Below are 27,621 nucleotides of genomic sequence, written 5' to 3'. Positions count from 1 at the left end.
TATGTTCCGTTATAAGAATCAATTTTAAACACGTTTGTGATATTTTTCTAAAGCACATTTCTGGAGGTCACTACCATAAAACAATAAAAACAATTTGCACTTTCCGGTTTATGGGGCTTTTCTGTTACTTACTGCAAGCAATTATAAACGGGTAGTAAACTCGATCTTCTTGCATTTATGAAAATACCGACAGACAGCTGGAATTGCGTGGTTTTTTACGTTATTATGGTGAAATTATGGTCAATTGTATAAAAAACATAAATAAACTTTCAGAATCTTCTCTTAATACCTTTCTTTTTAAGCTTCATAAATTGTTACTCCACACGAATCACATTAGTTGCAATTTGTGTGTGCTGTTAAAAATGCTTATGCTTGCAATCGTGAAATTTATAATTAAAAGAGATTATCTTGGAAACAAACGCCTCTTGAAACATTTCTGAAGACAACTCCTTGTGCAACAAACCAATGAGTGGCGAGCCAATAATGAGTGATCAACGAGAGTGCTATTTGTTATTTTTTATTTTTATTTATTTATTTTTTAGGAGTATTAGCAACTAAGGCCATATTGCTCCGGGGATATGCGGTGGTTATTCCCTGACCTTTCCGCATCCTCCGTATTTGGTGGTCACGGGCTCGAACCCCGGTCTAATCAAGAAGCGTGTGCTACGCACTGCTGCTCCTGACCACCTGGCTATGGAGGCACTGAACGAGAGTGCATTTAGCCGATGATGATGAGGAAGAATAAACATTCTTTAACATTTGTAAGTTGTAAATAATTTCTCTATTATTATAATTTGCTTGATTTTATAGGCTACGTTTTCATTTCTTTCAATAAATCAATCATTGTTTAAACATAAACTAAATTCATTGTTGAGAACATAACCCCTATTTTTAACCTTATGTCTATGGGAAATAAATTCTCGCTTTACGAGTTTTCTTTACAAGCATGCTAGGAAGGAATTAATTCATAGTAAAGTCGAGAACTACTTGTATACTGTATTTTTATTTTCTTTTAGTCATGAAATCCAGTACCACAGGCCCTTTTTCATTTGTATGAAAGAAGATACTTGTTGATATTAGACCTGAACTTCTGCAGATTGTAATTTTCATGAAATATGTATAAAGGAAGGCTGTTCCAGAAAACGGAAATTGAATGAATAAATGAGGAAGAAGAAAAGTTTGTTCTGTGCGTTTGGAGTTATGTATTTGAAATACAGGCATGTATTCGGACTGCTTTGGAAGAGAGTGGGAATTACAGAAGCAAATTCAGAAGAACAATACCCATGGAAGTATCTACATAAAAGGCATGCAGCAGAAACAGAAAAAGTCTTGAGACAGAGTGGAGGAATCTCTGTTAGAGATGAGTCATTAATTAACCTAACTGCCCTCTTCTGAATGGAATCTAGAATCCTGAGAGAGGTTTCAGGGGCACTGTCCCAGGTGTGGGAACAATATACCTTGGTAGGGCAGATTTGCAATTTGTACAGAGTGAACAGCTGTTTGAAAGAAAAGTAATTGCGAGAGCAAAAGAGAAAATTCAGTTTTTTAGATGCAGAGGAAGTAATATTTGTAATGTGCTTATGTCAAGAAAGATTAGGTCAGGGTAATCCCAAATAGAGATATATGATCTTGCCTAGAAATCAGACTTTCATCGAAGATAAGCATAGGAGTAGAAGAATTATTTTTGCTAGATATAAGACAGGACTGAGTTTTAGAAGGATCGCAATCAATTAAGTTATCTTTGCCCTACTGGAGAATTACCTGGAGACCAGCATTTCAGGAATTAATAGCAGATATTTGAGAAGTTGAAGCTGTTTGTGCAGGGCAAGGTTTCTCAAACTGGAAGGTGGAATGCAATGTGCTATCATCAGCAAAACTATGGCTAGGATTTCTGGTCAACAGAAGAAGCTCATTAGCATTAGTAGAGGCATATGATGCAAGAAAGTAAGCTTATGTAGCATCAGCCAAAAAAAAAAAAAAAAAAAAAAAAACCACTCCAATTTCACCCCTCTTTCGTTCCAAATACCTTGTTAATGCAAAAGTAGGCAAGACAGTTTCTTCTAGTCCAGAATGTGGTAGGTATGGTCTTGGCACTAGAAATGAGCAAGGTGAAAGTTTAATTGAATTTTGTCATCTGAACAGTCTTGTCATACGTAACACCTGCTTTCAGCAGCACACGAGAAGGCTCTACACATCCATGGATATCTCCTGATCATAAAACAAGAAATCAGATTGATTATATCCTTATGCGGAAAAGGTGGCGTTCCAGTGTAATCACAGCTAAAACACTTCCTGGAGCAGATTGTGGCAGTGATCATCAGCTACCCAACATTGTTCTCAAGCTGAAGCTGAAAAAGATCACGAATAAGGTTTTCCCTAGATGATTGGCTGTAGAAAATATTCCAAACGATTATATGCTTGAAACAGGCAATCGTTTTCAAGCTCTATTAGAACTAGATGACGATATGCTGCCTGAGGAAATATGGGAAAATACAAAATGCATTATTAAATAGACACATTAGAGAAAGGTCAAAGATCAGAAGTCTTGGATTACAGAAGAGCTTTTAAACTTATTGAACAGAGAATAACTGCAAAAGCCCAGGGTGTACAAGGAAACTAAGAGTATCAGGAACTAAGCAAAGTCATCAAGTGCTGTTTAAACCAGGACAAATAGGATTATATCAATCGAAAGTGTAAAGAAATCGAAGACCACAACAAACGAAACAACACTAAAAAGATGTGTGATGTAATTAAGTCCTTAAGACAAAAGTTCCGACCAAAACAATGTAATTAAGGACTTCAAAGGGGAAATTTTAACAGAGCAGAACACAATCAAAGGAAGGTGGAAAGATTACTGTGAGCAGCTCTTCCGTGCACCTGCTGGCACTAATGATCTGCCACCCCCTTTTCAAGAGTGTGATGAACCAGTACCACTGAAGGAAGTCGTTGAAAAAGCCATCAGAGAACTAATGTGTGGCAAGTCATCCGGAATTGATGAAATCCCTACAGAATTGATTAAAGCTACAGGTGTGAAGGATGCCGAGTTTTTTCATAAAATGATTGTAAAAATTTGGGAAATGGAATGGTGGTCATCAGATTGGCAGAAATCAATTTTCATCCCTTTACCAAAATAAGGAGATTTGAAAATTTGCTCAAATAACAGGACTATTATCCTAATTTCTCACGCTAGCAAGATTCTTCTTAAAATCATATTAAACATAATCTCAAGAAACTTGAAGAAGAAATGCCAGAAGAGCAAGCAGGTTTCAGAAGGAGTAGAGGAACCAGAGATCAGATCTTAAGTCTACAACTCATTATTGAAGAATTCAAAGTTCCAGTCGTTTTGTGTTTTATAGATTATGCAAAAGCATTTGATTGTGTTCAACATTAGAAACTATGGGAAACGATGAGTATTATGGGTTTCCCAATCCACATAATAGTAGTGGCATGTGATGCAAGAAACAAAGTGTATGAGCTTATGCAGCATCAGCCAAAAAAAAAAAAAAAAAACACACCATTCCCTCCAAATGCCTGTCCAGTTCCTCCTTAAATTTATTCAACCTATCAACTTCCAAGACATATGGAAGTTTGTTCCAGCAATTAACCACCCGCTGGCTAAAGGCAAATTTCCGCACATCTATTCTACATCTGTCTTTTCTTAATTTGAATTTATGCCGCCCTTAGGTTCGTAATCTGAACAAGTGGAACGATCCCATCAGAATTCAGCGTGCTCAACCCATTCAAGGCCTTATACACCTCAATCAAATCACTGCGCAGGTGCCTAGTCTCCAGCCACTGCAATTTGCAGAACTTAAGTTTCTCTTGGTAAAAGGATCCCTTCATTCCCCTCAACAATCTCGTTGCCCATCTCTGTACACACTCAAGTAAATCCTTCCTAAAATGAGGCCTCCAGACCTGTACACAGTACGCAAGGCATGGCCTGACCATTGCCTTAATCACCTCCTTCTCCCTGCTAGCAAAATTCCTATATACAGTAAACCCCCGCTATTCGCGGGGGTTACATTCCTGAGAAATGTCGCGAATACCGAAAACGCGAATACTGATTTATGGCTCCCATAGTAATAAAGGGGTTCCGTTCCAAAGTATGAAATATATAAGAAAAACTAGTCTAAAATTTTGTCTATATATGTATTATATGTACCTTCATAATATGACTATGTACATAGACAGTACATAGTGAAATGCAAGAATAAGGCATCAAAATGGAAATAAGAAACAATTTAATATTAAATGTAATATTTATTAGAAATTTCAAACAAATCTTTCAAACCAGCGCCTTTGCTAGCTAAAAAACTTATCCCGCCAGTGCTATCACCAGTTTTGATAAAGGAGTTTTGCCTTTTCACGAATGATCAGTGAACTTAACGGAATTTTATTCTCAGTTCGGTCTTCTATCCACAAATTTAAAGCTTTTTCCATGTTTTCTAATTTAACATCACGAGTTACAGAGCAAATTTTTGAAGCAATTAACGCGTTTTCACGGACACTACGGCAGATTTTTATTTCCACTTTTTTTTTATTGATCGTACCGTTGACTCATTGATTTTATAATGTTTTGCCACTGAGGAGACACTTTCACCATTAAAAATTTTGTCTAATAACTCAATTTTATTCGCTAATGCCATCACCTTCTTTCATATTTTCACATTTGTCTTGTTATTCGTAGCCATATTTTTATACGGGTTAGAAAGAACTTGTCCACAATAAAGTCACTTTCTTCCATTAACACACTCGAAAAAGTCTGTTTTACACTGCAAAACGGTAGATTTATCACTTTTGTAAGCATATCAAATTTATAAATTTATTCAATTTTTAAGCATATAAATTAAAAGCAAACGACGAAACCTTCCACGACAAGTGCATAACACATACTGAAGAAGGATTAGCGAGAAACATCCACGTTTGCGATTTTGTCACCCCTCTCCTCCCACCCACTGAGCACTGTTTTGACCGATAAAGATAATTTTAGCCATGCCCATGTTTTTTTATGGCGGAAAATATTCACAGCGCTTTAAAATTCACATTTTTTTAGGTTTCATTTTATATTAAATCAGCAACCGCGAATAGCTGGGGTTTACTGTATATCATTGACAAAACCCCATGACCTGCCCTGGCAGCCTGTCTGCATTGCTCAGAAAACTTCGTATCTGACTGCACAATTACTCCCAGGTCTTTTTCATTTTCTACCACCTTAAGCGTAGTACCACACAGTTGGTACGTTTCTCTGGGGTTACTTCTACCCATATGCAGTACTTTGCATTTGTCAAGGTTACCACTTCTTCAGTTGCTACTTCTTAGCCCATCTGCCCAAATTATCTAGATCCTGTTGCAGTAGCACACTGCCATTACTGTCATTAACAACCCTGCCAACCTTTGTATCATCTGCAAACTTCGACATTAAGCTTGATATACCTTCATCAATATCATTGATAAATATACAAAACAACAGTGGACCTAACACCGAACCCTGTGGGACACCACTAATAAAATTAGTCCACGAAGAGCAGCACACATTGATTACCACCCTCTGTCTTCTCCCACTTAACCATCCTTTTATCCATTGTAGCAACTTACCCTTAATACCATTCTGCTCCAATTTGTACAATAGTCTTCCATGCGCAACAGTGTCAAAAGCTTTCCTGAAATCCAAATATATGATATCAAAATTATTTTTTGCATCCAGTCCCTTTGTTACCACATCATAATATCCTATCAAATTTGTCAGACAAGACTTTCACTTAACAAACCCATGCTGTTTCTGAATTATTGCTGCAGTCTTGTCTAGATGATCCTGCAATGCATCTTTAACCAGTGACTCCATTATTTTACCCGGAACAGAAGTTTTAAACTAACTGGTCTGTAATTACTCGTGTCACCCTTCGATCCCCCTTTGTGAATTGGGGATACATTTGCACATCTCCAGTCCGTGGGAACCTTCCTTGAGTCCAAGGATGCTCTCATAATTATGGCTAAGGGTTTGCTTAGTTGCTTTGCCACCTCCTTTAATATAACTGGATAGATCCCATCCACCCCAGGTGCTTTTCTTATGTTTAACTTCAACAATTTCTCCTCCACTTTGCTTTCAGTTATTACAAAATCATTAAGTATCCTGCTACAATTTGATAACCTTCTGCCATTTTCAAACCTTAATAATTCCTCATGTGTGAATGTAGATGCAAAATACTCATTCAGTTTGTTTGCTATCTGAGCAGGATCATCAACAGTCAAACCATCGATGTCAAGTGGACCAATCAGATTCATCCCCTTCCTTTTAGAGTTTATAAAAGTAAAGAAATCCTTGCTGTTTTTCTTAGCATCTTTTGCCAAGGATTTCTCGTAATCTGCCTTCGCCTGCCTAATCTCCTTTGTCACCTGATTACAGACTAACTTATATCTGCCATAGGCTTCTGAGTCGCTTGATAATTTATATGCATCCCATGCATTTTTCTTCCCTGTTACGAGTCTCATTAGTTCATTAGATAACCATTTAGGCCTAAACCGTGAACATAATAGGTATGAAACTTTTAGTAGCATCCACAATTAATTCCTTGAATGCTTCCCACTTAGAATTTACTGTTGGTAACATTGTAGGTTGATCCCACTGTACAGAATTTAAAAACTGTCGGAGACCACTGTACTCACCTTTACAGAAGCAAAAACCCTTTCCTTTACCCCTGATGGTAATTAAATCTTTAAGTAAATCCCACATCAGTACACTGTGATCACTACCATCTAGTGGTTCCTTTATCTGCAAATTCTTAATACACGAATGATCACTGCCGATAACCAGATCAAGAGTATTACTTTCTCTGGTTGCCTCTCGAACATGCTGCTGCAGAAAACAATCATCCAATAAATCCACAAAAGTCTGACTAGTGTGTGAGTGACCAACCCACAAGTTCCAGTCAATATCTGGGAAGTTAAAATCCCCCATTATAAGACATTCCGATTTACTAGCCCACTCTATTTCTCTGTACAATTGTTCATTGTACGCATTAGAGTCATTAGGCTTATAACACACTCCTACTCTTATTTTTGCTTTTGCAGTGCTTATGTCACACCAAACTGACTCAACAGTGCACTGTTCATCTATATCAACTGGATGCACTTCTTTTGATTTTATGTTTTTCTTAATTAACAGCATAACACCTCCTCCCTTTCTATCCTGTCTATCCTTTCTGTACACATTGTACTCCCCAAATTCCAGTTCAGCATTCCTTATATCTGTGTGACACCACGCCTCTGCTATCCCAACAATATCCGCCTTTGATGTCTTGCCCAACACTTCAAATTCATCAAATTTATTTACTATACTTCTAGCATTGGTACACATGCAAGCATACATGCTCCTACTCCTATTCCTAGTTACCCTAACACATCCCACATACCCACCTATTTCAGGATGACTGCCATCCGTCCCTGAAACCCCAAAACCCCACGCTCCAGGTCGCTACTTATGGCACTGATTACACTGAGGTGGTTCTTTGGTTTTAAGCAAAGAAGAATGGGTAAAATATGTATATCCTAACCTTAGCCTGGTTAGATTACTTCTTCCTTTCTGCATTTCACTGAAAGAAATGCAGATCTTTCACTGGATTTCCACTGCATCAAATCTGGATTTATTTGTAAGAATTTATTAAGAGTTTGCCAATTCCACACTGCTGCCACCGTCTTTTGCTGTTGCCATGGATGTTACATTTGTAATTATATATCAGTGGTTTTCAACCTTTTTTTAATAACGGCACCCCTAAGTAATTTATTTGGTTTCACGGCACCCCTACTCAATTTCCTGGCTGTTTTAGGTCCGATTCTCTATCTGCATGCATATATATATATATATATATATATATATATATATATATATATATATATATATATATATATATATATATAATATTAAAAAGTATATATGTTATATGATAGTTATTACAATAATATAAATATAAAAATTACATTTCATAATACAAATTATATATATACAGTATATAATTTTATTCTCTTATATAGAGGTACTCAGTAAACATCAATTATAGATCACCACAAAATTAAAAAGATACTGCACACCTTTTTATAATGAAATAAACATAAATTTAAAAAAAAATAAGTTTAAGTAACTTAAACCCAAATTACATGGCACCACTGGAATGTTGCAGCAGCACCCTGGGTTTGCATGAAAATTTAAGGATGAAAATTTTCTTTTTTTTTTTTTTTTTTTTTAATGAAAACCCCAAACACAACAGGTATTAGAACCTATAGTATTTAGTACAGTGCTTGGGTTGGAGGTTCAGAAGATGAGAGAAGATATTTGTTGACATTAGACTTGAACTTCTGTAGACTAATTTTCAGGAAATATGTATGAAGGAAGGTCCTCCCAGAAAACAGCAGTTGAATGAATAAACGAGGAAGATGAAAAGTTGACTCTGTGAGTTTGAAGTTGGAGAGTAAATGGATGTTGGCTGGTGGTGGCACGTGTTCAGACTGTTTTGAAAGAGAGTGCAGGAATTATAGAAGCCAATTCGGAAGAACAGTACCCATGGAAGTATTTGTAAAAAACGCATGCATCAGAAACAGTCTGTCTATGGGACAGCGAGTGGAGAGACCCTGTTAGAGATGAGTCATTAAGTAACCAAACTGCCTCTTCTGAATAGAATCTAGGAGCCTGAGAGAGGTTTTGGGGACACCGCCCCAGATGTGGGAACAATATTCCACAGTAGGGCGAATTTGCGATTTGTAGAGTGAGCAGCTGTTTGGAAGAAAAGTAACACCGAGAGCGAAAGAGAAAAACAAGTTTTTTAGAAGCAGAGGAAGCAATAACGTGCTTGTGCCAAAAGAGATTAAAAGTCAGGGTAACACCCAAAAGATATATATATATATATATATATCAACTTGCCTAGAAATCGGAGTGTCACCAAAGATAAGAATAGAAGCAGAAAAATCCTTTTTTGTGAGATATAATACAAAACTGAATTTTAGAGGGATCGAAATCAACTAAGTTGTCTTGACCCCACTGGAGAATTACCTGGAGATAGGCATTTAAGGAATTGGTAGCGGATATTCGAGAAGCTGAAGCTGATTGAGCAGGGCAAATTTTCTCAAAATGGAAAGTGGAATGCAATGTGTCATCATTGGCAAAATTATGGATAGGATTTTCAGTCAATGGAAGAAGGTCATTAATATACAAGAGGAAAAGAGTGGGGGAAAGAACTGAACCTTGGGAGACACCAGCATTATTGGAGAAGTTAGAAGACAGAGAGCCATCTACCATCACCCTCAGTGAGCGATTAGAGAGAAAACTGGATAACCAATTACTAAAAACAGTTGGCAAACCATAAGATGGAAGCTTGTTTAGAAGACCTTTATGCCAAACACAATCAAAAGGCTTTGAGATGTCAAGAGCAACTACTTGTGTTTCACCGAACCTTTCCATCGAATTAGTCCATAAATGGGTAACATAAGCCAGAATATCACCAGTGGATCGACACTGACGGAATCCATACTGGTGATCATTGATCAGACGGAAGGTTTCTAGGTAGTTTAAGAGTTGGCGGTTAATTGATTTCTCCATTACTTTAGAAAGTGTAGAAGTAATTGCAATGGGACGATAATTGGATGGGAGGGATTTGTCACCTTTTTTTAGGAACTGGCTGGATATGAGCAAATTTATAAGCAGAAGGAAAAACACCTTTGGAATAAGAAAGTGAAAAAAGGCAGCAAAGAACAAGAGTAAGTTCAGGAGCACTGGTTTTGAGAACAAGTGGAGAAATACTACTGGGACTTGGAGCTTTCTTCACATCAAGATTTGTCAATGTCCTTCTGACATCCTTTTGACGGAAGACCACAGGCGGCATTGAATGGGCGTGTTGGGAATGGTGGGAGGTGTTTTACCATATAGAGTTAGAATAGAGTTAAAATAAAGTTAGAAAATTGTCAATTAGGTTACAGTTAAATGAAAGAGATACAATTTGTGGATTTCGGGAATACCTAATTGAAAAGATGGTTTTGGAAGAACTGAAGCATTTGATGGACACTCTGAGTAGGATATCAATTTCATAGAGTGTATGTGAATGAGGATTTTCACAAATGAATCTGTCAGCCCAACCAGAGCTTCGTTGATGGCAAAAACAGTTTCTCCACTACTGTTTCTTAAAATTGTAGGCCCACCACTGACCCGCTTCGATCCAGCAAAATATGTCGATTCGTGGCTGCTCCGGAAACGTCATTAAGCAAGAGACACACAAAGAGGAAGAAAAGAAGTCGGCATAGGGTGTCGGATGAAACTTAATAAAAATTTGGATTATTGTAGAAAAACTTTATTATGAAATTATTTTTACCTATGTTATTTATTTTTATTTATTATTTTTAGGGGTAGTCTAACAAAGGACCTTTATAATGTTATTCGGATGTTTGTCCGTCCGTCCGTTTGTCACAGCATTGTATCTCTGGAACCACTCAACCTATTGACTTGAAATTTTGCATGGGTTTGTACATCATGTGGGCCAACATAACGCCATATTGGTCGTTGTTGAAAAAAATTTGTCTGAGAAATGGGGGAGGTAAAATGTGGGGGAACAAAAATGTTGACAACCTATAACTTATTATATACCGTTTGAAAGAGCTCAACGAGTAGGTTTAAAATATAAATTTAAAATATTTTTAAAATTAAAAATGGCGGTGCAAGATAGAAAAATGTGAGTAATTTTCATGTCCCTCCCCTCTATTTCCGTCGCTAATGGAGCTAAAAATTTAAAAATCACATTAGCTATGTATTATTCGATGCTTATCAAGGGAAAACTATTCCGATTGAAATCTTACTTTTTTGTGTTAAAATTAAAAAAAACAATTTTTTATTGCACTTCGATAGCATGTTTCTTTGTACTAAGTAACTCTCCTTTTGGTGACAAAAAGGTTGCTAAATAATTAGTAATAATTCTATAAAGAACATTTATATATTTTGCGACAAGAAGTATTTTTTAACAATTTTCAAAGCTGTAGTTGTCCCAGCAAGGGAGTGCTCAGAGAGCCAGTGTTGAGGCAGCGGTGGTGGGGAGAAGGCTGCGCGAAGTCTTGCACGGCCCTCACCTGCCAGTCGCTTCTCCAAAACTTTAATCGCTTCTCCAGGAAGAAGTCTGAGTCGCTTCTCCCACTTTTGTCATTCACAACAACTGGAAAGACTCAAATAGACAACGTTTTCGTTAGTTCCTCAGTTTTAGGACAAACCGGGATACTATAAACTTTTTTCAGTTACCATAAAGCTCTCTATTTGAGATACTACACTAACGACCATTTGTGACTTAAGGACCCTTTATCATGAGTGCCCGGCACTCAATAGTCGACCGATTTATTTTACTCACATTTTACTTATTTTTTTTTATATACTTGAATAATAAATTTATGCTTAATAAACTGTGCTAATATACTAAATTTGTTGTTCTTATTCCAAAATCATTACTACGAAAGTAACAATATCAGGAAAAAAAAAAAACTTTTAGAGTACTTTTCAGATTCTTTTAATTTTCAATTTTTCCTGATAGCAAAAAATGAGTACCAGCACCTATTTTTTTTTACAAAAAAATGTACTGGTGTCATGTAACTTCAAAATTATAATAACTGAAAATGGTCTAATGTCATTCTGGTAATGAAGTTCCCAAGACAGATGTACAAACATACAGTTATCTGCACAAATTATAAAACTGTCACACTCCATCAATTAATTAGTTTTTTGTTTGTTTATGGACGTTATGGTGCAAGAACAACAATGTCACAATGGACCTGACAATGGTAAAGTTAAAGGTGCAGTTTTATCAATATGAACTACAGCTGAAGTTTAGACTGCATTGTAGATTTGTTCCATTTGAGGAGGGTAAAAATTTTGTCCACATGTGGCATGTTAGATAGGAGGTGGACAATACAGCTATTGCCCGGCTTACGTAATACTCAACTTATGGAAATTCGACTTTACGTATTTTTTTGCTGGCTGGTGCAAACTTAAAAAAATCGTGGAAACGTATTTTGCATCCCGGAGGAATAAATGGAGGTATCGTGAAAATATCATAATGTGAACACAATAACACATTGGTTTTTTTTTTTTGGTAATTCATTCCAAGACTTTGGAAGTTGAAATTTTCGCTATATAACTACGCTATTTATCTCCCAAAAAGGTCATTTTTTATAATGGAAATTGCACTACACTTTCATTGTTCTATATGTTCCATTATAAGAATTAATTTTGAATGCCTTTGTGATATTTTTCTAAAACACATTTCTGGAGGTCACTACCATAAAACAATAAAAAAAAAAAAATTTGAACTTTTTGGTTTATTGGGCTTTTCAGTTAGTGCAATCGATTATAAACGGGTAGTAAACTCGATCTTATTGCATTTGCGATAATACCGATAACTGCAATTCTGTGGGTTTTTACGTTATGGTATTACAATTAAATGAGTTCCCCTTCACTGAAATCTTCAATCATATAAAAAACAAATAAATTTTCAGAATCTTCTCTTCATTCCTATTTACTTATTGTAAGGGTGAAGGGAAAGGGACCAATGGAAAGTGCAATTGGTGGCAGTGCTAGTAAACAAAACAAAATTGATTTAGAAATGAAGATGATTAATTAAGAATTACTAAGCAGGACAAAGTTTGTCACCTATTGCACGGAATTAGGTCTCGTTGCTTCAAGAGTGAATACTATTTTAAGGTTCAGTGTGCGTAAAAAAGAACATGTTAAAGGATCAACACATTTAAGATCAACAGTGATCGCAAAACAGCATTCAGGTGCTATATCTCGAAGATGGAAGAGCCATTAATAATATGGATGGAAAACAGATTCAGAAGCAAGTGCCCCTGAGTCCAATGGCCATTCAAGAAAAAGCAAGTGTTTATTAAGATATTAAGGATAAGTACAGCGAACCCCAAGCCAAGTTTGTGGCAAGCAATGGGTGGTTTAATAGGTTCAAGCATCACACTGGTTTCCAAAACATTAAAATATGCGGTGAAGTCGCCAGTGCCAATTCTGCAGCTGCAGAAAAATTATGTGATGTGTTGGAAAAAAACCCCTTCTAAATCTCCACAGACCTCAACTTCCACAGCAGCATGCTTATCAGCTGGAGAGTTAATTCTGACAATGATGCTCGAAAGGTAAAACTTGCTGATGTTATGCCTGTCTCCTCTCTTTTTGTAATTTTATAATTTTGAAATTTTTGTAATTTTGTGCACTTTTGTAATTTTTCCTGCACATGAAATAAAAAAATTGAATAAATAATTCTATTTACATGTCTGTCTAACATTTCTTTTTTGATTCAATCAAATTTGTGAGTGCTGCATAAGCATTTAGGAAATTCAGAGAGATGTTCATCATGAAAAAGGAAGAAAAAATAGTTTGTCAGTCACTATTGTACATAGGACAATCAATACTGGGTTTCACTGATTTGCCCAAAGTATTTGCTATCTCCTCCAGTTTTGCAACAATTGACAGTGAGCATGGGAAAATTGATGCATGAGGGTTTTGAGTAGATTCATTATATTTCGGCTAATATCATTTGAGTTTCTGTGGCTCTTGTAATTGTGGAAGCAAGATGCCTCCATGCTTTGCAGGTCCACCTAATACATTTTGCTTTTGCCCGGGCATCTTTGATGTGAAGGAAGTTATTGGGAACTTCCTGAAGATGTTCAATTCTCTGTTCTCTTTTTTAGCTACACTACATTTGTTATTCCCCCACACCTTTGAGAAAGCTGATATTTTTGTAGACTTTTTGGAATCATTTGGTCCACCATCTTTAGTATTTGGTTAGATACATATTCTACTGCCAAGTTTATGGATGTTTGTTGGACCTCCATTTCTTCTAGTACTGCTATTATTTGTATATATTCCATTCAGCTCTGGAAAAGTTTGATTTGACAAGTCAGTTATAAGGGCGGGATGCTGGTATCAAATGTGGCATAACACAGGATAATGGTCATTACACAGTGGGGTGCTATGAATAGGCCACCCAAATAAAGGATATATGGTTGTTTAGTGTAGAGAAACATCAGTAGAAGTAGATCCAAAATATATATGAGAGTGCACTCCATTATTGAGGGTTATGTGGTTGTGTTGGTCAAGTAATTTTTTGATAGTTTGTTCAAGTTTTGATTTCCTCATAGCAGATGGTAACTGCTAAGATCCCCTAGAATGTAGTAAGGTTGAGGAAGTCGTACCATTAGTTCTTCTGAGTCAACATAGCCTATATTTTAATTAGGGGTTAAGTATAATTAAATTATAATTAAATCAAAGTTAACAATGACTCATTCTGCAACCACTTCAAGGTTTGTTTTTAGTGTGATTGGTAGCAAGGATATCTGAGAGTTGATTATCAACACTACCTCTCCATGTGCCAGACTGCTCAGATTACATGCAACACAATCCTGTCAATGTATTATGTAGTTCCGGAGTGAAATAGTTATTATGTGGGATCAGAATGGTTTTCTGTAGGCAGAAGGCAAATGGGGTCATATTGTGAGAGGATATCCTCATTTGTCAGCCAAATTATTACAACAGTTTCTACAGTTCCTCTGCAAGAACATAAGCATTATTTGGGTTTAGCGGAATGAAATCTCAATTTGTTTTTAAGGTGCTGAGGTTTATATTGGTCAACTTTACTTTTCCCCTTCTTCAGCAAACATGGTTTTCCTAAAGTCCATCTCCTCCTCAGTAAATGGCACTAGAATCTGGTCATCTTGGTGCAAACTATCTTCTAAGTCCATGCAGTCTGTTTGGGTTTACATTAGAAATAGCATATACTGCAGTAGTCTGTAGTGGAACAGCATTTGGTTGTAGAGTAATTGGTGTGTTTAAATCTTTATTTTGTTTGCTTATCATTTGGTTTATTGGCATAGCAGCCAATACTGATCTTGCCCACTAAGTTAGTGATTCACTTGATAGTATCATTACCTCCATTTGTAGAGCAACTAATATTTGCCTTGTGTTACTCAGGCATAAGTTGGCTTATTAGAATTTGGTGTCAATCACGATTTTTTTTGCCATGTTGTGTTCAGTTTGTATCACTGAATCTTTTTTTCATGTTTCCAAAGGGAACACTCCTTTGAATATCCCAGATGTGCTTCTTTGCAGTTAGGACATTTGTGGCTGTGCAGTAAGTTACAATGTATGCAGAGGTTCATATGTGGCACAGGCAGCTCTTCCTCTGCAGACTGCCTGTGAGTGCCCAAATTCTTGTAGCAGCATAGGGGGTTCGGGATACAGGCTTTAATACTGCAGTTAAGAAAATCTGTTTTGATCAATGTTAGTGGTCTAGGATTATGTTCTGAGTAGGAACCAGTAAACTCTTCTTCTTCTTCATCAAAATTCATGACATTGATGATTCCTTGATCTTGCAGTTCTTTTTTTAGTTTGTCATCTGGCAGGTTGATGAGGTTCCATTCACTGATGACACCTCTTGATATGTTCAGGGAAATGTGTGGCAAAATGGCAACAAAAGTTCCACCAAAATTTTTTAGTTGCTGTAGTTGCTCGGACTGTTGAGAAGTGGCAAACTTCAACCATTAAGTCTCCTGACCTTAAATGGCGAACTGTCTTGGAGATACCTATTGTGCTTTCTGGGCATTTTTGTGCTAGAAATGGCAAGAGTTTTCTAATTGATTGTTCTTTAAGTTGAAGGAATAATGAGGAATTTTGGAGCACTGATTCTGTCAACGAATTTTTTATTTTAACATTTCACTGCGAAAGAACTAGGTTCCTCTTGTTTTCAGCCTGTCACGGTTTTATCTGTGCATCCAGTTGATTTCTGCACTTGGGAAACTGTTTGCACCATTTAATCCTGAAAGGGAGAGCTTTTTCCCTCCATGTGGAAGAGTAGTGCCACCTTGTGACCAAGCAATAGTGGGTTAGTAACAAGAATAGAATGAAAAAAGACAGAAAGTTACCTTTCCTTCTGATCTGGTAAGGTCATTTCTTTACTAAGAATTATCTAACTGAATATTAGTGTAATGTGTAAACAAGAAAACAATTTAATTTCTTCAAGAAAGAGCTCAAAGTTTTTCCATCTTGGAACTGCATACACCTACAATCTGTGGATTGTCTTTTACCAAGCTATGTCTGATGTATATGCAACAATACTGTGTGACGCCAACCATTCATCTTGTTTAGCATACAATGCCACAATATATATTATAATTGAAGTAGTTTTAGCCAAAACATGTTTCAATATCACGAATTTAATACTGTAACAGATTTCATTCTTAAAACTTCTAAATTTATACTGTACTTGGTCACTACAGCCATTTACTTGGTTGGTCCTTGGCACACTAGCTGTTCATGCCACAGGGCAACAGTTCTTATGGTTTCCTAGTTTGCACTGTGTTGGTGTATATTGTCTGTAGAAATGTGTATTCATTAGTTGACTTGCATGTTGTATAAGCAAAACATGACATATTTCTGAATTATGGTTACTAATCTCAAATATCTTTAGAAGGTCCAATGTCAAGTCTCATGGCTCACTTGCTCAGCATGTGTTCTTAGGATAGTTCACACATGTATAATTCAAATGTCAATATATAAAAATTGTAATTAATTCTTTGGTAATTATTAATTTTGTTATCTACTAAATCCACAATTTATTGATTTTCCTTAACAACTTCCCTGAAAATCTGAAGCAACTATATGCAAGGACAATTGTATAAGAACCATAAGAACTAGTTACTTATTCCTGAACTCAAGCTAAAATTGAGTAATTATAGGCCATTGTATAAATGGAACATGGAAGAATAATAATATGATTAAGACAACTTTCGAAATTTGCAGAGATTCTGTTTAAAATTAATTTAAAATATTCACTTTAAAAATTTGTTACCTATTACAAGTTCACACTTACATTTTGGAATCTGTACAATAAATGTATTACATAGAGAATTTTTAGGAAACCCATGGGTAAGCCAATCTGGCCTCAATGTCTTTCCAAGAAGTACTGCATGTACACTGCACTGTAATGATGTCATTATTCCAGGAGTCTAAGAAAAAAATATTTAATTTAATGCCCTTTCCAAAACAATTTAGAATGCAAGTGACATAAGCACATGATTAAACATTTCAAAATATTTACAAAATTAGTTAACTATTTTTACAACAAAACTCACTGGAATTTCTTCAGCAGCTAATGCACGAGGACTCATCAACATTGCCGAGCAAGCACTCAAGAGTTTACCAGTATCTCCACGTGCAACAACCAAACTAAGGAGACAAGCACATGCATATGCAGTAAGAGATGGACCACTGCAAGCATGTTGTTGTTGTTCAGATGTAGGCTGTGGAGACGATGAGATATCCAATAACAGATCAAAAAGGGCATCTGAAAGAACAGTATTACTGTAAATAATGTATATGAGCAATTGAAAATACATAATTTTTAATAAAAAATAAAATGGATAAAGTTTATATCTATTTTATTTTGAAGGACACTATCTTGTTCGATTGATTAGTTTTATCGGCACATCAGCAACTATGGTTATAGTGTACCATGCTTATGGTGGGAAGATACAGGGGTAATGGTTCTCAAAGATTTCCATGCACTGCTGATGTCCCCCCCCTTTATCTGGTGTCTATGCCTATCACAAACTGTTCTAACCAGATAACTTCTCAGAGGACATGGTACATATTGATTTTTATAAAGGAAAGCACTTTTGTGATGTTTGAATTCTCACCAAAAATTGATGTGATGGTAAGTGACTGATGCTCAATCAAAGATTGGACCACCTGGCATTCTCATCCATTACTGATCCATGAGGATATGTGCTTGATGGTAAGAAGTGTGATGCATCTGGAACACCGAGGATGGGGAGGGAGTTCTGTTCCACTCTTAGTAGATAGGCAATGAGTAGCATTCTATGTCCTATTCTGGGACAAGCAAATTAACTTTCTTCTTACTGTTCTCGCTGAGGCTAGATGTCCATGATTGGAGAAATGGTTTAATATGCTTGTTTGTTGTCACTCTGGACTTTCCAATTCAGTTGCCACTGGTGTATGCAACTGTGCCAGGTTATCTGTGCACAGTTGCACGGATAACCTGGTATGGTATTTTCTGTTTACTGTCAGGTGGAGTGGTAATTAGTTCAGAAGATGTATCAGCTAATTCATTTCCTGGGATACTTACATGTCTAGGTATCCAGCAAAAGCATGTCTTTATCATGTTCTTCAAGGCCAGTGAGTAAATGCAGGATTTTATAAAGGACTGGCACAAAAACAATGCAACATACTTTATCTATCTGCTTCTCCTCCATCATAAGTCCATATGACATTTTACAAGGATTTTGTGTGGCACTTTATCAACTTTTGAACTATTAGCATGCAGTCTCTCTCTCTCTCTCTCTCTCTCTCTCTCTCTCTCTCTCTCTCTCTCTCTCTCTCTCGCCCTGCCCATATCCTAAATTATGGGTTTACCCCACCTTGGAACTATATCATCATGTTTGTATCTACTGTTGATTTCTGCTGGTGTGATGATTTGTGCTAGTTTATTTTCTTTTTCTTAAAGGGCCAGCATGGTTAACTACACATTAAACCACTGTAAGATTCAGTTGCTATTTGATTTATTGGATGCAAATAATTTAATTATAATTTATGTTATGATTTGTACTATTTTTTTCCCTATAGCTTGCACATTTTTTTATCCCTACCTGGTTCATGCGACCAGCTCATGCCAAACATTAATGTATTTGGAAGTCATGTTAAAACCAGCACTCCAGTACATACATTAAAGTTTTCAGTACGTAGTTCAGTAAAATTAGAAAATCGTGAATTTTTGCATTTAAGATTTTAATGATTTTTAGTACTTATAAATTTAATTAAGTAAAATTAAATGCAACATGGCATCATATCTTTAAGAGTATAATAATCTATATAATATTGGTGTAAACACACCATAGACAACTCTTAAACAAAAAAAAAACTACATTAGTAGTTTGAAGGGCATTGTTTTATCTCTATCTCATACTGTGCTCTTCCTTCACAGGTTACCATGTATTGCACTACCTCGAATAAGTAATGCTTCACTAAAAGAGAAGACTATTGTTACTTAATCTCAATGGGCACCACCACCCAGGCAGCACCATTTCAAGGCTTGTTTGTATATGTGTGGGATAATAACTCTATTATCCACTTGTCCCTATTAGACTTAGAAAAGCAAAAAGTAGAGGGAAAGTTATAGTAGGAGTGGAAGAAGAAAAGAAACAGTGTAGAAGAATGAAAGGGACAGTAACTCCTTCAACTCACACCACTCAAAAACTCAAATTCCTCGAATAGGCAACACTTCGCCAGTAGAGAAGACTGTTGTTACTTATTCTCGGAAACTCCGTGAATATCAGCATTCCCCTGGTGACCGTCTCAAGGCTTGTTGGCTTTTCATCGGTGGGTGGGCAGGTACCCAGGTATTGTAGACATGACAATCCAGTTGTGAAGATAATCCTACAATATGAGAGATGCCAGAAGGTGTACGTGATAATATTTAAGTAAAATTAAATGCAACAAGGCATCATATCTTTAAGAGTATAATAATCTCTTATAATAAGAGTATAATAATCCATGTATTGCACTACCTCGAATAAGCAATCAATGCCAATCCAGTTCGGGGTTTTTTTTTTTTTTTAGGACCATTAGCAACTAAGGCCATATTGCTCCGGGCATATGTGGTGGTCATTCCCTGACCTTTCTGCATCCCCCGTATTTGGTGGTCACGGGCACAAATCCCGGTTTAATCAAGAAGCATGTTCTATGCACTGCTGCTCCTGCTCACCTGGCTACAGAGGCACCCCCCAATCCTGTTGTGAAGATAATCCCACAATATGAGAGATGCCAGAAGGTGTGCATGATAATATTTCTTCCGGCATCTCTCATATTGTGGGATTATCTTCACAACTGGATTGTCGTGTCTGCAATACCAGGGTGCCCACCCACCAATGAAAGGCCAACAAGCCTTGAAACAGTGCCGTCTGTGTGGTGGTGCCCACTGAGAATAAGTAACAATAGTCTTCTCTTTTAGTGACGCGTTACTTATTCGAGGTAATACAATACATGGCAATTCGTTGTGAAGGAAGAGCACAATATGAGATACAGATAAAATGATGCCCTCCAAACTACTAATGTAGTTTTTTATTATATAGATTATAAATTTAACGTAAATTGAGCATCTGTTTCATTTCTAAAACACGGAGACACTTAAATTTTCTATGTGAATGAATTTATAATGAAATTAAGTTGAAAGTAGTAGTTAGCATCGCTCTTATATATTTAAGATAGTGTCCAATAAAGCATACAACCTCTCAAAAAAATCTGGAAAGCAATTGGGAAAATAAGGGTGCACATAGCCTTTGCTAATTATAACTTGGAAGGGGCAGAACATTGCAGAACTACAGCAAACTACAACCATCCTTAGCAAAACATTTGCCCAGGTCTTGGAATAATATTTTATCCACCAATTTTTCAAAATCATAAAATAGTAACAGAAAACCATAAGTTAAGCTTCTCCTGAAACAAAAAAAAAAAAAAAAAAAAAAAAAATGGTATAACCATTTTTTTTTTTTTTTTTTTTTTTTTACATCAAGCACTAGCAGCTAGGGCTTACAATACCAGTAAAAATCTTAATACCAGTATTTCGGTATTTTTAATTTATGAAACCAGAATACCGGTATTCCAAAGACAAACATTTTTCTCCATAAATTTTGATGACAATTACGTGCAATAAAGTATGAAAAAAACAAGTACTGTAATTACTTGAATTCATGTTTATTTAAAACTTTTATTACAATAATAAATATTCTGAAAAAATTATTAAAAAAACAATTAATCTAAAAACAAAAAAAAATCGCATGTGCACCCGTACGCACAAAGGGGTTTTGCATGTAAAACACCTTTTGTGCTTAGAGGGTACGACACCACTAAATTTTGAACAGCTAGAACCGAAATCATGAATGATGCAATTTATGCTCACGCCTGCTACTTACTCTACCGAATCAATGTTAGTGATAAATAGGATACACACGCCTGCTGCTTACTCTACCGATTCAACGTTTGGAAGAGGTTAGGCCAATAGCCTAATTACCCGTTTGACTGTAGCCATTTGTTGAATAGTATGACTGCAACAATGCAAGTACGGTATCTGTATTGTTACAATCATACCATCATGTTGGATCGTGTTACTCTGTCACGCTTTGTCGCAAATTACACATGCAGTGCTACGAGATCTGCAAGAAACAACAGTATCCACGCATAATACGCTATCGAAACTATGACTTAGCTCAGGATCTCAACGAGTAAAAGCGTGAGATGGTAACACTACACATTCTATTTCGCAATGAGGAAACAGAGATACTGAGAGAGATGAAATATGTCAAGATCTACGACGACAATGAAGAGCTCATACTAGATCATAAATTGTATGAATTGGACTTGGACAGTCGCAAGCATGGAGTAATAACCTGCATAGCCTTATAAGGCGACTGCAAGAAGAAAAACCCTTTCGAAACTTTTACAATCACCCAAACAGCGAGATGAATGATGATCTAAAGCTCACCATGCTCAACCAACTCAAATCAATTTCAAAGAAAGGCGAAAACCTGATGACCAATGAGGACTTCTCCAACTTAATGAGAATGGTCAATGACAAACAAAAGATTCTACTCATGCATGTAATTTGGAATCTGTTATCTCCCGGTCGTGAACTGATTCAAATATTCTTGACCAGCCCAGCCCAGCCGGTTGCAGAAAAATCTTTGTGATTCACCTCTTGGTGGAACTATACAATCACTTCAGTAATACAGATGGGTACTGTAAAGCCTGCATTGCAAGATATCCATTTCTCTGGTTATCAAAAGGTTTCTGCCACGGGTAGCAATGGTTAGCCCAAAGCCACCTAGTGGTATGCCCAGAATCATAAATGTTTTCCGTCACCAGCTGGTTTATGCCAGTTCTGAGCACGTCCGAGATCACCTCCCATGATCCTTTGTGCGATTGCCTCTCCCGACTCCGTTTTTCTATTTTGAAATGGGAATGACGTCAAATGACATTTCCGCATCGCAAAATCGTGACAAAATGATTTCACTACCGTCCAAAATTTAGTAGGTGTCGCCAAATATGTTTACACATCAAAAAGACATTTTGATACTACAAAGCTTAAATATAACTGATTCAGCATCCACACTACCAGTCCAAATAAAGTTAGCTCTGAAGAAACATAAGCAATCAAAAGAGTTATCGTTTAAACTGGATCTAATTTTGGTACATATTTGATTAGCGCATAAAACGCCCTTTCGGGTTCTATGCTGAATGATATACTGAGATAGTTGTAGACGATCCCAGTGCATATTTTCTAGGCTTTGAACTTTTTTTAGGAATAGTTAAAAGTATTTCATTAATTGCCAACTCAATTTTATCTTTTAAAATCTCATTAGAGTCAAGCAATTTCTTATATTGGAAAGAATTTATGGAACGCTGATGTTCTGTTCCATGTTGGACTTCCAAGAATGAATTCTGTTCATCCTTTTCTGAAGGAGAAATACGCTTTATTAAGCGAAGTATAATTTTCACTATAGTATCTTTACTGAGTCTGGGAGAAAGCAAAGAGTGGGGATAAGAAATAAAGAAGAAAACAAAGAGTGAAGATAAGAAATAAAGAAGAGAGCAAAGAATGCAGATAAGGAATTCTTCACATATATAAATGTAAAGAAGAGAAGGACAAATCAGATCGGTTCCATATGTAACTGTGTGGGATGGTATTAGATACCACAACTTATGTTGCAGATAAACTCAACACTTACTTTGCATCCATATTTACAGAAGAAAAACCCTTTATGTCAATGAGCACATATGGGAATGAAGTGGAAAATTATGTAATTAATGATATTGAAATTTCACATGATTATTTAATGTGAAACAGGCGAGTAAGGCTCCTGGGGTTGATGACATATACCCTATAATCTTAAGGGTTGTTGTTGTTGTTGTGTTTAACGACACATAGGCTGCTAGGGCCATATTGTGTCTTTCTAATGGTGAATATGAAATATTAGCTTTAACGTAATAACTATATTTTATGATATATTCCTATATGATTTAGGAAAGTAAACAGTTCTTTTTCATTAGAATCATCTCCCAGAATCTGCAATAAATTTATTGATGACTGTGTATTAGCAATTGATTTAAAGGTGTTTAAGCGGATATTTTGAAAGTGGGGACAGTCCACTAACAAATGGCAAATGGTCAGTTGTACTTGACATGATGTACATTGGGGAGCACTGTCATTAGTTAATAGATGTAGATGAGTGAGGTGAGTATGCCCAATCCTTAGCCTCCCTAAAATTATTTCATTTCACCTGTTTTTTTGGAAGCTGGAGAGCCACAGCTTTGGTTCCGGTTTTATTTGGTAGAGTTTATTTCCTGGATAACCATTCCAGATTAATGATCAGCTATTATAACATGCTTTACAGATAATGTGTTTGTAATCTGTATATGGAACTTGAATAGTTTGCGAAATAGTGGTTTCTGGTTGTTTGGCTGCATGATCTGCTCTTTCATTGCCGGCTATTCCAGAATGTCCTGGGATCCAGCAGAATGTCACAGTTTGGTTCAATTCCTTACAGGCAAGTAACTTAGAACGAATCTGTTTTATTACAGGGTGAGAGGAGTTGTTACCACTTATTACAGCAGTGACAGCACTGAGTGAGTCGGTGTATATTAAAGTAGTCGTAATTAAAAATTCAGTTATCCGATCAAGAGCTAAATTAATAGCATAAAGCTCAGCAGTAAAGATACTGCATTCTGTTGGTAATGAAACAGAAATGGTGAAGGAAGGGAAGACTGCTGCAGCACCTACTTGGGTCTGAGTTTTTGATCCATCTGTATAGATTTTACTGAGTTAGAAGAGTGAGTTTCATGTAATTGTGCGATATTGGAGGGGGACAAGGTGTTCTTACTGCATTGTTGAAAATAGTTGTCGTAATTAACAGAAATATTTGTCCAAGGTGGATCAGGAGATGTCATGTCCTGAAATATATTGCTGATGTCTATATTCCATGCTTGAGTGAGTTCTTTAAGTCTAAGTGCAGCAAGTCGGTTTTCATTTGGCTTACTGTTGTAAAATGACTCCCATTCGGTATTATACAGACATTTCCAACTAGGGTGGGAGGGAAGACTGCGAATTTTTGCAGCATACATGAAAAGTAATGTTTTCCTCCGAAAATGTAGAGGTGGTTCATGAGCTTCGATATAAAGGCTCTGAACTGTCCGAAAGCCCCTAGAGAAACTCTCAGCGCACTGTGCTCGATCGTATTCAATCGCTCTCAAGTAGTTCTTCTCACAGAGTCATACACTGGAGAGCCATAGTCTAAGCGGGATCTGATGAGAGCTCGATAAAGATGGATCAGGGTATGTCGATCAGCACCCCATGACATAGATGACACACACCAGAGAATATTTAACTTTTTCAAACAGACAGTTCTAAGATAAGCCGCATGTGCTTGAAAGTTCAATTTCTTATCCAGTACGAGGCTAAGAACACGGACAGTGTGAACAAGAGGAATTGAAATGTTATTGGTCTTTAGCTCAGGATCAGGATGTAGTGAACATAATTTGCAAAAATGAGTAGTGGTGGATTTCTGCTCAGCTAGGCGGTATCCATTACGTAAGGTCCACGATTCTATTCTGGCAAGACAATTTGTAGCTGTCTTTCAACAGTATTCATACTTTGTTGGTTAGTTAGTTATTTAGGAGCATTAGCAACTAAGGCCATATTGCTCCCGGATATGCAGTGGTCATTCCCTGACCTTTCCACATCCTCCGTATTTGGTGGTGACGGGCTCGAACCCCGGTCTAATCAAGAAGCATGTGCTATGCACTGCTGCTCCTTCCCACCTGGCTACGGAGGCGCCTTTCATACTTTGTGACTGGCAGGATATGGTGAGGTCATCTGCCTGCATGTATATTTGGATGGTTTTTGGAAGTTCTTCCAATATGTTGTTGACCTGAATCGCAAATAGGGTAGCACTCAGTATGGAACACCCTCTTCTTGAATGTGAGTTGCTGATAGCACGTCTCAATATCGGACTTGAAAGGTGCGTAACCTTAAAAAGTTCTGGATGAATTGTGGAAGGTAGCCTCTCAGCCCCAACTGATGTATATCTTTAATAATACCATGACACCATGTGGTATCAAATGCTTTCTGAATATCTAGGTTCACCATCACCAGATGTTGTCTCATGACAAAAGCATTACATATGTTAGATTCAATTTTGAGTAGTAAATCTAGGGTAGATCTGTTTTTACGGAAACCATATTGGTGATCAGAAAGAACGTTTTGGGAGTCTAGAACCCAGATGAGCCTCTTATGCACCATGCTTTCAAAGATTTTACCCAAACAGCTTGTCAACGATATTGGTCTGTAATTCTCAACTATGGAAGAATCTTTACCTGGTTTTAGAATATATTGGAATGACGCCATGAGAGAGGATATGTATTTTCTGAGAAGATCCGGTTATAAAAGAGTAATAGTATTTAGAGATCGGCTTCACATAGATGCTTCAGCATACTGTAGTGAATGCCGTCTGGTCCTGCTGCACTATTTGGAGATTTGCTCAAGGATTCTTTGAATTCAGCTATAGAAAAGGGTTGGCTATACGGAAGTGAGAGTCTATTTGAAAAATTAAATTTATGACGTTCCTCAACAGTTTTAATGCGTTGAAAGGAGGTGACATAAGAAGTAGAGGTGGTAATGTTATAGAAAGATTCTGCTAAAGCATTTGCAATGTCAGTAGAGGAGGATAGGTCCTGCCCATTCCATTGTATTATCGGGGATTGCTGCGGAGGAAATTTTCCATTCAGAGCTTGTATTTTTTTCCATATAATTCGAGTGTCAGTATTTTTGTTAATAGTTGATGCGAAGTTGATCCAGGAGTCACGTTTTGCTTTCTTTCTAATTTGTCTTGCTTTTGCTCTGAATTTTTTGTATAAAATTAGATTGGCAGTAGTTGGGCATTTGCGGAACTGGTTCCAAGCATGGTTTTTTTCTACTTTCGCTTTAGAGCAATCAGCATTCCACCACTGGTTTTTATGTACATGCTTGCATTGGTCTGATTTTGGGATGGAAATTTCTGCTGCAGATAAGATTTGGCTGGTAATGTGGTCAGTTACGTCATCAATATGTTGATGTTGAACATATTGAGTGTTGAGTAGGACACAGGTTGAGTAGTTTACCCAGTCTGCTTTATAAAAATTCCAAGAAGTACAGCCTTTAGTACATGACACGACCTGGGTTTCAACTGAACTAATAATAGGAAAATGGTCACTGTGAAAGGGATCATTCAGCACTAAACATTCCATGCTTGCAAAAAACGATGCTGAGCAGATGGATAAGTCTATGGCTGAGGTAGTACCTGTAGGTAGTTGTATATAAGTTGCAGAGCCAGAATTCAGCAGAGTCAGGTTATGGTTATCGAGGAATATTTCAATTAATTGGCCTCTCCTATCCATGGTGGCAGATCCCCACAATGGATGGTGGCCGTTGAAATCACCGAATAAGCAGACAGGAGGCGGCAGTTGTGCGATTAGATTGTCAAGTTCAGTCTGGGAGCAAGGATAATTGGGCGAGATATAAATGGATGCAAGCGTTAATGATATTCCCATTGCCATTCGAACTGCTACAACTTCTAAGGAGGTTTGTGGCTGGAGATGTCTTGACGGTATAGTAGATTTTACAAGAACAGCTACCCCCTCCACTGGCAGGACCATCAGAATCTCTGTCTCGTCTAAACATGGTGTAATTTTTGAATCTGAGAGAGACTTTTGGTGATAGAAATGTTTCCTGTAAACATACATCTACTGCATTTGTTTGAAAAAGTAAATCACTCAGGTCAACAAAATTACTGCGTAACCCTCTACAGTTCCATTGTATGAATTTATTCATTGTTTGGATTTGATTGAGTAAGATTGATCTGACTGTTTTTTATGAGAAGGCTTCTGCTTTGTTTTGATTTTTCATTCCTTGAAAAGGTTGGGCGTCCTGTTTCTATGGTATCATTAGCATATAATTCTAAAACTGATTCTTCATCATCTGGTTGAATATCAATTTCCATTTTCCTATTGCATTGTTTCACTTTTTCCTGGTCTTCAACATTTGCTGATTTTGCTGTTTCGGGCAATGATGAGATAGCATCAGTTGGGATACTAATTGGTGTATTGCTGGTCTCATTGACTGTAAGTTTCTTTTTGGATGTTAGTGCAGTTTTGGCCCAGGTGGAAAAAGAACTGCTTGGTTCTATGGAGACATCTGTTTGTGTTGCAACTGAGCGGCTACTTCTGGTTACTGATGCATATGATCTGCTAGGCATGGTTAACAGCACTTGCTTTCTTGCTTCAGGATATGTGACTTTATGCTCCACTTTATATTTCTGGATTTTTTTTCCTGTTTTACAGAGGTCACATGCTTTAGAAAATGAAGGATGGCTTCCTTTACAGTTTGGGCAAGTAGGAGAGGAAGCTGTACACTCTCCTTGGGAATGATCCTTGGAGCCAAAAATAGGACATACAGCATCGCCTCTGCATGCAGTCTGCGCATGGCTGTACTTCTGGCA

General features: G+C 36.9%; 1 protein-coding gene across 4 annotated transcripts in view; it reads right to left on the bottom strand.

Moving 5' to 3' along the window:
* hiw (MYC binding protein highwire) overlaps positions 1-27,621 on the bottom strand; it is a 1,043,263-nt gene that overhangs the window by 935,104 nt on the left and 80,538 nt on the right. For all 4 annotated transcript variants that reach the window (XM_090372846.1, XM_090372865.1, XM_090372875.1 and 1 more), the window contains exons 5-6: positions 17,152-17,363; positions 16,890-17,025 (exon numbers count right to left, since the gene is read on the bottom strand). In XM_090372846.1, coding sequence (XP_090228972.1) covers positions 16,890-17,025; positions 17,152-17,363 — 348 coding nt within the window. The remainder of the gene's footprint in view (positions 1-16,889; positions 17,026-17,151; positions 17,364-27,621) is intronic.

The sequence above is a fragment of the Mastigoproctus giganteus genome, chromosome 1, assembly GCF_048544385.1.
Source record: "Mastigoproctus giganteus isolate SK-2022 chromosome 1, ASM4854438v1, whole genome shotgun sequence".
NCBI classification, from domain to species: Eukaryota; Metazoa; Arthropoda; class Arachnida; order Uropygi; family Thelyphonidae; genus Mastigoproctus; species Mastigoproctus giganteus.
Note: the sequence above shows the minus strand (reverse complement) of the source record. Positions and strands in the feature narration are given on the sequence as shown.